The following is a 12,188-nucleotide window of genomic DNA, read 5'->3' on the forward strand; positions in this document are numbered from 1 at the left end:
CAACTTGCGAGCAGAGATGGGGGAGGGCATAGAAGAGAAAGAGGGGAACAGATGTCACTGTGCAAAGGGAAATGTACTGAGACCTGACACATGGAAATGTAGCCCCTGTATATCACCTCCAAAATAACAAAGTAAAATTTTTTTTAAAAAGGAATCCATGTGTGATTAAACTAGTCAGACCTTCAAACAGCACCACACCAAGAGAGCTGTTTTCATACACAGGAATCGAGCGAATTTAATTTTGCTCATTTTTTGAATATTTAATAAGCCAGTTCCTCCCACAGGTAATCATGGGTAAGACTGTATACACTTTCTCAGCAGTAAATAGTGTGTAAGTTCCTGTGATTCAAAGTGTTCCTCCTCTAAAATACTAAAGTTCGTGTGTGTGTGTGTGTGTGTGCGCGCGCGCGCGTGCGTGCGCACGCAGGCACACCAGTCCTGAGGCTTGAACTCAGGGTCCAGGCAGTGTCCCTGAGCTTTTTAATGTTATGCCACTTGAGCCACAGCTCCACTTTGAGCTTTTTTGGTGCTTAATTAGAGGTAAGAGTCTTGAAGACTTTCCTTTCCAGGCTGGCTTTGAACTATGCTCCTCAGAGCTCAGGCTCTTGAGTAATTAGGATTGCAGGCCTGAGCCATCAGTCCCAGCTTAAGGTTCTTTTTTTTTTTAATTTAATTTTATTTTATTTGTGAACATACTGTACAGAGGAGTTACAATTACATGGGCAGGATAATGCGTACATTTCTTACCAAGCATTGCAGCCTCCTCCTTTGTTTACCCTTCACATCCCTTCCCAGCCTCCCCCCTCACCCCCAATCCCAATCCTTCTCCTTCCTCCCCCTCCCCCCCCCCCCCGCACCGACGTTGTAAAGCTCGTTTTGGACATGACAACTTGTGCTTCTCATTGTTGCAACAGGTCCACCTGTATCCTTAAACAACTGGTTTTTCCCCATCTCCTCCACAAGTTATACTGACATCAAATACAGTGAAAGCAGGGGTTATACTGTGGGGGAGGGACATACAGTCAGCTTAAGGTTCTTAAGACAGACTTGCAGCATGTGACTCCATGGCAAAGTTCTCGTGCTGCTGGCCCATGGACGTCTACTGCACATGACAACAGCTGCCACGTACAGACCTGTCGGCTGCACCAGTCTCCTCTGCTACCAGTTCCTGGGGGGAGACTGCAGCCAGCAAGCCAGAGACTCTTCCCACACAGCAGTGCCAGGAAGGTCCAAGAGCTGGTGCACAGGGCACACTGCTGAGTGCCTGCTGACCCTGCGAACCCACGCTGACATGTTCACTTCAGGAACGAGACAGAACACAGCCCAGGACTGAGAACACTGACCTGATACCTTCTCTTCACAGGGACTGGATTTTGGTAGATTTCCATTTCATTCTCTAAGAAGTGTTTAAAATGGTCCAGGGCATTAGGGGACATGGGCTTAAAGTGGCGTGTATTTTTAGATAGAAGTACAGTGGGCTGACATTTACCATTTTTACTTTATTTGATCTCACTCGCTGGCCTTCTTTCCCTGACCTCTCCATGAAACGCTGACAAATGTCCCTCCTGAGTCAGAAGCCCAAGTAAGGACTACCAAATCCCCCGCAAGCATGTTTGTTTATATTTTCCAAAAGAAATCTATTTCAATCATCAGACCAACAAGTGAAGAGCAAGAAACACAGTCCCTTCGATAACTAGCATAGACACAGTACTGCGACTGCCCACAAGATTGGGTCCTCCGTTAAAGGTGGAGGACCCTCCATGGCCAGCTGGGAAAACTAGCTGAACTAATCTCTGTTCTCATACACTCACGCACTGCTGGAGAAGGTGAATGTTGACTAATCACCCCAAATGTTTTCTAATCTACTTACAATTTCAAGAAATGAAGTGAAAAATAACAGGATTCTGTCTTTCTAGGAAAGACAGAATTAAGAAAACTCCATTTAGGTAGAAGGGACCCTAAGGGTCTTAGAAGGAAGGGGTCCAGCTGTGACCTAAGGGATGGCCGGGAGTAAGATAGGTAGAACAAGAGAAGCACATCCCTGCGAGGAGGAGGGGCCAAGAGTCTCACAGAGAGACTGGCTGCGTTAAAGAAAGGGAAAATCAAGATGGAGTCTGCACAAAGCCCAGCGGCTTGCTTTTGCTCTGACACTAGCCTGGAGCGATAGAGGAAGAGTGCCTCGGAAGCGTACCAAATGGGCGCACAAAACCTCGAAAAACATGCTTCTTCCTGCAGTCCCCCACAGGCAGCGGCGAGACTGCTCTGAAAACTTTCTCTTCTGACTTCACTGATACTACTTCGCGCTGTCCAAATTTCTTCATCATACAGGAAAATCAAGTTGGAATGCTAAACTCTCCCTTCTCAAATTCAGGTTCTCTTCTCGTCTACCAGTTAACCATTAGCCCTCTGACTGGACATGCCGTAAGTTCCTCTGCTCTGTCCAGATCTCAGTCCTGAAATTCCAGCCAACACTACCAAGAGGCCAGCAAGGGGCTGGGCCATTGACACAGCTGTCCTTGCAAAGGACAGCACTGAAGGCCTTCCATGCCTTCCAGGCCCCACTGGAGAAGGAGGTAGTCAGAACACCTCCCTAATAGGACAGATGCAAAGTGTGAAGACCATCCTAAGTTCCTCACGGGTGTAAATTCAACCCTTGGAACACCTCCCCTCCAGACATACATCCCTCCTGCACAGACACAGGACCAGACGTTAGGGGGCTTGGCTGTGGTCATATAACAAGGTCTGTAGCCTCTGTACCCTAGACGTCAGCAAACTGAGAGTAAGTTACTCAGTGAAATTGCTTACCAAGAGGCCACAGCTTGCCCTGGTGTGGATCAGACTCCCCCTCTGGGCCTGCCTATAGAGCCCCAGATGTGAGGTTTTGCCCTTACCAGGTGTCAGAGGAGAGAATCATGCTGATGCCAAACAAGTGTGCCCAGTGGCCTGAACTGACAGTAGCTGAAGGCAACCACTCACGCGGGACAGCAGCTGCTCTAGACACACAGTAGGGGTAACAATGATCATAGTGCACTGTACTCATAAGTTGACATGTTGACTGAAACTCCTTGGTCTGACTAACGATAATTAAAACTGTTTTTCAAAAGTAAAGAAAAAATGCAAATTCCTCTAAAAGGTTTCAGAGGGCTGGGAAGGTGGCTCAGTGGTAGAGCGCTTACCTTGCATGCCTGAGGCCCTGGGTTCGATTCCTCAGCACCACATAAGCAAAAAGAAAAAAGCCGGAAGTGGTGCTGTGGCTCAAGTGCTAGAGCGCTAGCCTTGAGCTGAAGAGCTGAGGGACAGCGCCCAGGCCCAGAGTTCAGGCCCCACGACTGCACCCAAAAAAATAAATAAAAATAAAAGGTTTCAGAATTTAGTCCATAAAACCCCTAAAATTAACATGGGACAAATCTAGGTAACTGATTGTCTAAGATGCAACACCAATGGTCTTATTCATGAAAGAAAGCATTGACAAGCTAACTGTCATTAAAATTCAAAGCCTGCGCTCTGCAAGTGACACACACCATCAAGAGAATGAGCACACAGGACACACACTGCAAGAACATTCTCAAAAGACATATCTGATAAGGGACTGATAAACTGTTACTCAAGTTATACAACAATGAAAAACCAAACAACCTGATCACTGAAATGATTAAAGATCTCACAGATGCTTCACCCAAGAAGAAACTCAGGGTGGAAATGCTCACTATCATGCACTATTAGGAAACTGAAACTAAAAACATCCATGAAATACCACCATACACCCGTCACAGTGGCCAAAATCTAAGGCCCTGTCAACACCTAATGCTGGCAAGGATGTGGCACAACACTGATGGGGCAATGCAGATGGAGAGCCACCGGGAAAACAGTAGGGCAGTTTCTCACAGAGCCACAGGTGCTTTACCATGTGATACAGCCATTGTGCTGCCTGACATTCATCCAGATGAGTAGAAAACCTATGTCCACACAAACCTTGCTCACGAATGCTTGTGGCTCACTTATTTATAACTGCCAAAGCTTGAAAGTAACAAGAGGACAACCAAGATTCTTTAGATGAGTGTTTAAGTGACTGTGGTAATATTTAGACAGTAGACTCTTGTTCAAAGCTACAAAGAAATGAATTCCTGACCATGAGAAGACCCGAGAGAAGCCAATCTAAAAAAGCTACCTATTGGGGAGAGGATGGGAAGGGATAAGAAGTAGAAACAAAGGAGGAGGCTACAATGCTTCATAAGCAATGTACTCATTATCTTGCCCATGTAATTATAACCCCTCTGTATAGTATTTTCACAATAAAAATAAAAATAAATAAATAAATAAATAAATAAACTACATATTGCCACTCCTTTTACTGTGAGGATAGGCTTCCAGACCTTGGAAGGTGGATTTTTAGGACAGTGAAGCTACTGTGTGGGAGTCACTGTCTGTACATGCATGACATTACCCATTCATCAAAACCCAGAAACGGCGCCACGCCAAGAGCAAACTTGATGTAAACTGTGCACTTTGGGGTGCTTATGTGTTCCTATTGACTCAATGACTGTTCTTTTTTTTCCTTAACTGAAAGCAAGTTTCAAACATCAGGTTGCCTTAATCCTAAATACTGCAACATGTATGTCTGGAAAAGGGGGTGGGGGCCAGCAGGGTATTCTTCCAGAAAATTTTCCATTTATCTTTACCAAACTCATGAAGTTTAGTATAACACAGACTAGCTTCTCTACTATCTATATTTGAATGTGGGTTTTTGTTGTCGTTGATGATGACTTTGTACTGGAGGGACAGCAGTTTGAACTTAAGGCCTCACACTTGAAAGTCAGGTACTCTTCCACTTGGCCCATGCCCCCAACATCTTTTACCTTAATTAGTTTTCAAATAGAGTCTCAGGTTATGGCCAAGTTATGCTGTAATCCTCCTATTCATGCATCCCCCTTAGCTGGGATGACAGGTGTGTACCACCACATCCAGATTTCATTATTATTATTATTATTATTATTATTATTATTATTATTATTATTATTTTATTATTACTATTGGTTGAGATAAGGTCTTCCCAACTTTTTTTACCTATGGTCTCAATCTCTACCTCTTGATACTTAGGATGGCAGGCACGAGCCAGGGTACCTGACTATTTTGATTGTCCCAATAACAGGGTGCATGGGAGCATTCAGGCATGGCTCAAACCGAATATCCATTTGAGACTCACACTGCATTTAGTTGTCATGTCCCTTTAGTCTCCTTGAATCTAAACAGTGTCCCATTTTTGTCCCTTCCCCAATTTTGTGGCATCTATGAGTTCAGCGTGAATGTTTGTAGAATGTCTTTTGGTTTTGATTGTTTGGTTATTTTCCTTATGATGAGATCTGAGTTAAACATTCTCAAGACAGTAGTGTACTTCCCATGATTTGAAACAGTCTCCTATAATGTCAGTTTCTAATTGGACTGAAGAATGTTCTGGCCTGCTGTGGGGTGTTGATGGAGGAGACAGCTGTGCTCTGAGGAGGCAGGGGACAGCATGACAACAGTCCATATGTTACATCCAATTTCATTATGCGCCAAAAACTGCTCTAAAAAATAAACCCTATATTTTAAAAAAAAAAAGGGCCAAGTCACACAGAATAAACTGATGCGAAGAATGTGACAAAATTGTCTTAAGTGATCTCTACTTCTTTAAAAAAAATAAAAGCTGGAGGTATGACTCAAGGGTAGAATACCTGCACACCTAGCTCAAGGCCCTGAGTCCAAACCCCAATCCCAACAAAAATAAAATCAAGAATGAATTGGATCCCACTGGCTATGCAAACCTCCAGGAGAGGCTGATGATCTCCCAACTCCTGACACTGGCCTGGTGTCCAGCACAGAGCATGAGCCCAGAAACGTCTGCAGAGCCCCAGCTTGCTGGAAAGGCTCCCAAATCCTACTCTTGACTCCTGGCACTCAATTTCATTGGAAGTGGAGCACACCTACCACTCGGGAGGCTGAGGCAGGAGAATCTCAAGTTCTGGCCAGCCTGAGATACAAAGCAATGTCAAGGCAAGCCTAAGATACATGGTAAGACTCATCTCAATAAAAAACAAAAACCAAAAAAAAAACAAACAAAATTGGCCCTAGCCGGGAGCTGGTGGCTCACACCTGTAATCCTAGCTACTCAGGAGGCTGAGATCTGAGGATCATGGTTCAAAGCCAACCCAGGCAGGAAAGCCTGTGAAACTCTTATCTCCAATAAACCACCAGAAAACCGCAAGTGGCACTGTGGCTCAAGCAGTAGAGCGCTTGCCTTGAGCTGAAGAGCTGAGGGACACAGAGCCTAGGCCCAGAGTTCAAGCTCCACAACCAACAAAAAAAAGAAAAGAAAATGTCCCTAACTAATGAGTCATAGTCAGTGGGTACCCAGCACAAATAAATACCAAGTCTCATGTTTAAAGAAAAATAAAGCCAACCCTTTGCAGGAGCAGAAGGTAGAGATCTGCAAGGTCGTAGGCAAGGACATGATTTTTTGTGAACCCAACATGAAAGGGGGACATAGGCAGACCTCATGACTGGAAAAGCAGGCCAACAGCCCTCAAAAAAATCAGTCTTATCAAAATTAACAAGACCTAAGAAACAAAGACTTCCACTCATCTGGTCAATCACTACTGAATAACCCCATGCTGCTGATCATATATATGGTATATATGCGCACAGCAGAGGGAAACCAGGAGGACGACACAAAACTAGAGGGAATCAGGGGAAAACATACAACAGCGAGACCCATCAGCTGCACTGGACATTGACCAAAATGAACTAAGCAACTCAATGGCAGCGATGGGAGGGAGGGAACAAGTGGGAAAGAGGGAACAGCTGACGCTATGCAAAACAAAAGAAATGTACATACCACCCAATGCGGAAGAAATAACTATCGCAAAGCTCATAGAACTCATAAATGTTATGGACCATGATAGACAATTTGCCCCAGGAAAGTTAGAATGTGTTTGTGACTTTAACTGAGCATCACTATCCCACAATACTATGAAATTTAGGAAATTATGTAACCACTTAATCACAATAAAAAATTTGGAAAAAAAATCAGTCTTATATCTGTGGCTCCAGAGACTACAGGTCCTAAAGATTAAAGTCCAGTGCTTCTGTGGGATCCTGAGAGGACTCACGGAATGTTCAGTCCCTTCAACTTGCTCACTTGAAGCCAAGCCCAGCCCCTCTCCAGCTAACTTCATGCCTGAGCACAAGTGCCACCTGACCACGTGTGTCCTCACCCAGGCTCTTTCCCTCAACAGAGGAAGCAGCTGGACACCCAGGCTCTTTCCCTCAACAGAGGAAGCAGCTGGACAGAATGACCCAGCCGTCTCCCTCCCTTCATCGATGCCTGGAAAGCCCTCACTTCTGCACCACTCGCAAACCCAGTGTCCCTTCTTGGAAGTTGAAAAAAGAGAAAGATAGATAAGCTGGGGGCTGGAGGCTCACGCCTGTCATCCTAGCTACTCAGGAGGCTGAGCTCTGAGGGTTGAGGTTCAAAGCCAGCCCAGGCAGGAAAGTACATGAGACTCTAATCTCCAATTAACCACCAGAAAACTGGAAGTGGCGCTGGGGCTCAAGTGGTAGAGCGCTCACCTTAAAAGCTGAAGAGCTGAGGGACAGCACCCAGGCCCAGAGTTCAAGCCTCATGACCAACAAAGAAAAGAAAGAAAAAAAGAAGTAGATAATAAACAGGTAATAGATAGGCAGATAATAGATGGTAAACTGATAATAGGTGATAAATAGGCAAATAGGCAGGCAGACAGACAGACAGACAGACAGACAGACAGACCTCACTAAATGCCCAGTCAGGCTGGGAAAATTATAATCAGCATTCCAAATTTGCTCCTGCCAACCAATATTACTGGATTACAGATCCCTTGTGGCTATTTTCTTACCACAATGGCAGAGAATAGAAACTGTGTGGCCCACTCTGAAATGGCCTTTGCAGGAGTGAGCCAGCCTCAGCGCCGTGCCTACTAGACTCCAGCACGGTGTGACTTGGCGGGGACATGGAAGGAGGAGGACTGTGACCTGGGGATGCTGGGTTCCACATGGACCTGGGAGACGGCAGCCCAGAGTAGCCAGTTCCTTCCTACCCACACCTCCACTCACTCTAGATCAGAACCGAAGAACACACGTCATTTTCCATGTGAATCAGTCACTAAAAGATTTTCTCTCCTGTTCCTCAGACTTTGCCTCAAGTGGGCATTATATTTATGTTACGTATTATTAGATTTGTAGCTGCATTCTTTATTAAATATCTTACTGTTATTATAAAAGTGATATACAGAGAGGCTACATTTCGTAAGTCTTTTTGGACTATGTCACCCCTTCCTTGGCTTTCTCCCAGTTTTTCCCTCCTGTCCTCCGGTCCCCAACCTTAAGTTGTAGGGTTCATTTTCAACGTAGTATCGAGTGAGTATCACTGCTGCATCTGTTCACCCTTTGTCTCACCGTTCCTGTACCCCCCACCTTCCCCTTCCAAAACCAAATAAAGGAACAAACAAGACAAAAAGAAAAAAAAAACTTTTGTTTCCTCTTCCTGGAGTTCATTTCAATAAATATTATATTCATAAGCAAAGGCACTGAGGTACTGCACCTCTGTGTTCCCCTGTATTTTTATATGTATTTCCTTTTATTAAGCTGTAAGGGTAAAACTTGGCCACAAGATGCATAGCTTTCTGTATACACAGGTACCCATGTGAGTTTATTTCTGGTTCATTGGTTTTTGCTGACTTACCTAATTATATGAGTAAATAAGTAAAAGTCATTAGGGACATCAAGTACTTAGTTGCCAGTGAGGGCAGCAGTGGCGTCTGGCCCTCTGACATGATTAAGAGTAGAGCCCCACAGCCCGCTCCACCACGTTCTGTCGTGCTTTGTTCTAAGTGCCCAGCACAGAGCCAGAGTGTGATCCTTTGCACCTGTCACAAAGTCTGCCACAGCCAAGCAGGTACTCAAACACATGGAATTAATGGACCAGATGTCAGTACCTTTGTTGAAGTCCTTTGGGTCCAGTGACAGACTGTAGCCAGGTAGGGTCTCCAGAAGGAGTTTGTAGCAGGCCCTCCAGCCGGGCTCCGCGATGCTGGGGGCCACACACTGCATGGCGGCCACACGCTTGAAGAAGGCGGACTTGCGGTGGAAGCCGATGAGCTCATAGAGCTCTGAGAGGATGCTGTAGCGCTGGATTTTTTCTTCTTCCGAGAGCTGAAGGGAGAAAACAGAGAGCTCAGGAAAAATACATTAAAAGATCTTTTATTAATTAAGACCTAAAAAGCTATGTGTCACATAAGCAGAAAAGGCTGGAAATGGCACTGTGGCTCAAGTGGTAGAGTGCTAGCCTTGAGCTGAAGAGCTGAGGGACAGCGCCCAGGCCCAGAGTTCAGGCCCACAAACAACAAAAAATAAAAAAGAACTATGTGCCAGTGGCTTACACCTTTAATCTAGCTACTAAGATATGAAAATCACAGTTCAAATCCAACCCAGGCAAAATGGTCCCAGAGAATCTATCTACAATTAACCAGCAAAAAAGCTGGACTGAGCCAATGGCTCATGCTTATAATTCTAGCTACTCTGGAGACTGAGAAATTGAGGATTGTGATTCGAAGTCAACTTGGATAGGAAAGTCTGTGAGACTCTTATCTCCAGTTAATCCTCCAAAAACTGGGAGTAGAGCTATGGCTCAAGTAGCAGAGCACTAGCCTTGAGCATAAGCTCAGGGGCAGCACCCAGATCCTGAGTTCAAGCCCTAAAAGTAGCACACAAGAAAAGCTGAACTGGAGATGTGATTCAAATGTAGAGCACCTGCCATGAATAGAAAAAGTACACAAGAGACTCAGGTCCTAGTTCAAGCCTCAGAGCTGACACAGGCATGCACAAGCGCGCACACACACACACACACACACACACACACACACACACACACACACACACACACACACACTTCATGAGACATCAGGGAGCAGGAAAGCCTGGTGACAGGAGCTGCTGTGGATCCCCTGGGACACGCCATGAGCCACAGCTCCAAGTCATCCTGTGTGCTAAGAAGCCCGAGGTCCTCTGCCAGGAAGTATCTGCTAACTATCATAGAAGGCATCCTTTAGAAAAGCAAAGAAAAGAAACAATCGGCTTGGGGAAGGAATTTTTTTTTTTTTTTGGCCAGTCCTGGGGCTTGAACTCAGGGCCTGGGCACTGTCTATGAGCTTCCTTTGCTCAAGGCTAGCGCTCTACCACTTGAGCCACAGAGCCACTTCCAGCTTCTTCTGTTTATGTGGTACTGAGGAATCGAACCTACGGCTTCGTGCATGCTAGGCAAGCACTCTACCACTGAGCCACACTCCTAGCCCTAGGCAGGGATTTTTGTCACACATAAAACTCAGAAAATGATGCAGAGAGCCCTGTGACATGTCAGCGCTGCCTAGACCTGAGACTTCCAGGATTACATGATGTTGGTGCACTTTCCTCACTCCGTGACACAGGCTTGCTAACCAGGCATCTGCCATATGCCAGCAATCGTACCATGCTGAAGTTCATCACCACGGCAATCCCAGATGCAGTCAGGACGTGTGGAGCTCAGAGAGGTGTTAACAACTTCTCCTCACACTGCCACGCCTGCGGGTCGGGCATCACCTGCCCAGTCCACTCCTGCCCGCTACCCCATAGAGAAAGGCTGGCAAACCCACACGGCTGCCTGAGGAGCTGCTTCTCTCTGCCTGGAAGATGGTATAGGCTAGCAAGCAAAGAAACAGAACAATGCAATGAGCAACAGTCGAAAGGGCAGGCCCAGCGCCAGACAAGGAGCGACGGCTAGACCAGGCTCTGGGGTGAATGGGCTGTCTAGGTCTCCTCCTACCAGTTCTCTCCCAGAAGCTTGTGTGATTAACCTTCAACTATACACTGCCTCTTTCCAGAAATTCTATGCCCTCCAGACCCTCTAACATCATCTGTCTCCTACTTCATTCATGTCCACCACCACCCCCTCTCAGGACTGCCAGAACATTCCATGGTATCATTGCACACTCACACCGATGAGGCGTACACACCTCCACTGCCCTCTCCACAGCTCGTCAACATGTGATGCTACCTGTCTCTTTTATTTTAGCCATACTTCGGGTTTCATTTGCATTTTCCTGATAAGTACAATGCTGACCATTTTTCCATGTGATGACTGGCCGCTTGTGTATCTTCCTCTGTGAAGCACTTGTTCACATCTCTTGATGGTTTTTAAAATTGGGTCGTTTGTCTTAGCATTGAATTGCAGTAGTTCTTTTTTTGTTCCAAATGTAAGTCTTCCGTCATATACAGTGTGTTTTCCTAAGGGAGTCTTGATATGCCGAAACGTTTCATTACGGCACAGCTCCTCATTCTTTCTCCTATGGCTCGTGCTTCCTGTGTCCTCGTCTAAGAAAACTTCACCTGGAGTCACAAAGATATTCTATGTGTTCTTCTAGAAGCTTTATGTTTCGGTGATGATCAGAGGTACTTCAAGCTTCCTAGAATACTGCTGCTCCTGCTTTCCGGGTGTGGGCAGCAAAGGACTCAGGGAAGAGGGGCCAGCCATGGCCAGAGGCTAGAGAGGTCTGAAGGAGAGGCAGGACTATCTGATGCTTCCATCACACATCTGGAAACTCCTCACCCTGCCCTGCACCTGCTGTGTGCCAACCACGGCAAAAGATACTAGGGGAGAAGAAACAATAGTCACCAATGGCTGGTGGCTCACACGTATAATCCTAGCTATTCAGGAAGCTAAGACCTGAGGATCACAGTTCAAAGCCAGCCCTAGTCTCATCTCCAATTACTGGAAAAAAAACACACTGGAGGCATGGCTCAGGTGGTAAGGCACCAGATGTGAGTGAAAAGAACTGATCTGGAACAGAAAGCCCTGTGTTCAAGCCTCAGGACTGGCACCCACACCCACATGTACACACAGGCAGACACACACACGAACAAAAGAGTGATCTGAGCTGGTGGCCTTCATGAGCCCACCATTCAAGTGAGAGGGATAGCCAAGGCCGGACTCCAAGCGCTGGCCTCCACACATCAGCGTGCACATGTGTCCTTCCAAGGAACCGACTTAGACAAAGGTAACACTTCCCCTCTTCTCCTTGTCATCTGGCTGTAATAAGACAGCAACAGATGAGCACTCTGTTGCAAATGGAATGGAAATTACTTGG

At 46.0% G+C, this 12,188-nt stretch overlaps 1 protein-coding gene across 1 annotated transcript in view; it reads right to left on the reverse strand.

Annotated features, from left to right (window-relative positions):
• Trappc9 (trafficking protein particle complex subunit 9) overlaps positions 1-12,188 on the reverse strand; it is a 451,464-nt gene that overhangs the window by 379,665 nt on the left and 59,611 nt on the right. Inside the window, exon 8 of the mRNA XM_069991461.1 lies at positions 9,006-9,222. Within this exon, the coding sequence (XP_069847562.1) occupies positions 9,006-9,222 (217 nt within the window). The remainder of the gene's footprint in view (positions 1-9,005; positions 9,223-12,188) is intronic.

Source organism: Dipodomys merriami, unplaced genomic scaffold (assembly GCF_024711535.1).
Source record: "Dipodomys merriami isolate MVZ:Mamm:240054 unplaced genomic scaffold, mDipMer1.0.p SCAF_4, whole genome shotgun sequence".
Taxonomy (NCBI): Eukaryota; Metazoa; Chordata; class Mammalia; order Rodentia; family Heteromyidae; genus Dipodomys; species Dipodomys merriami.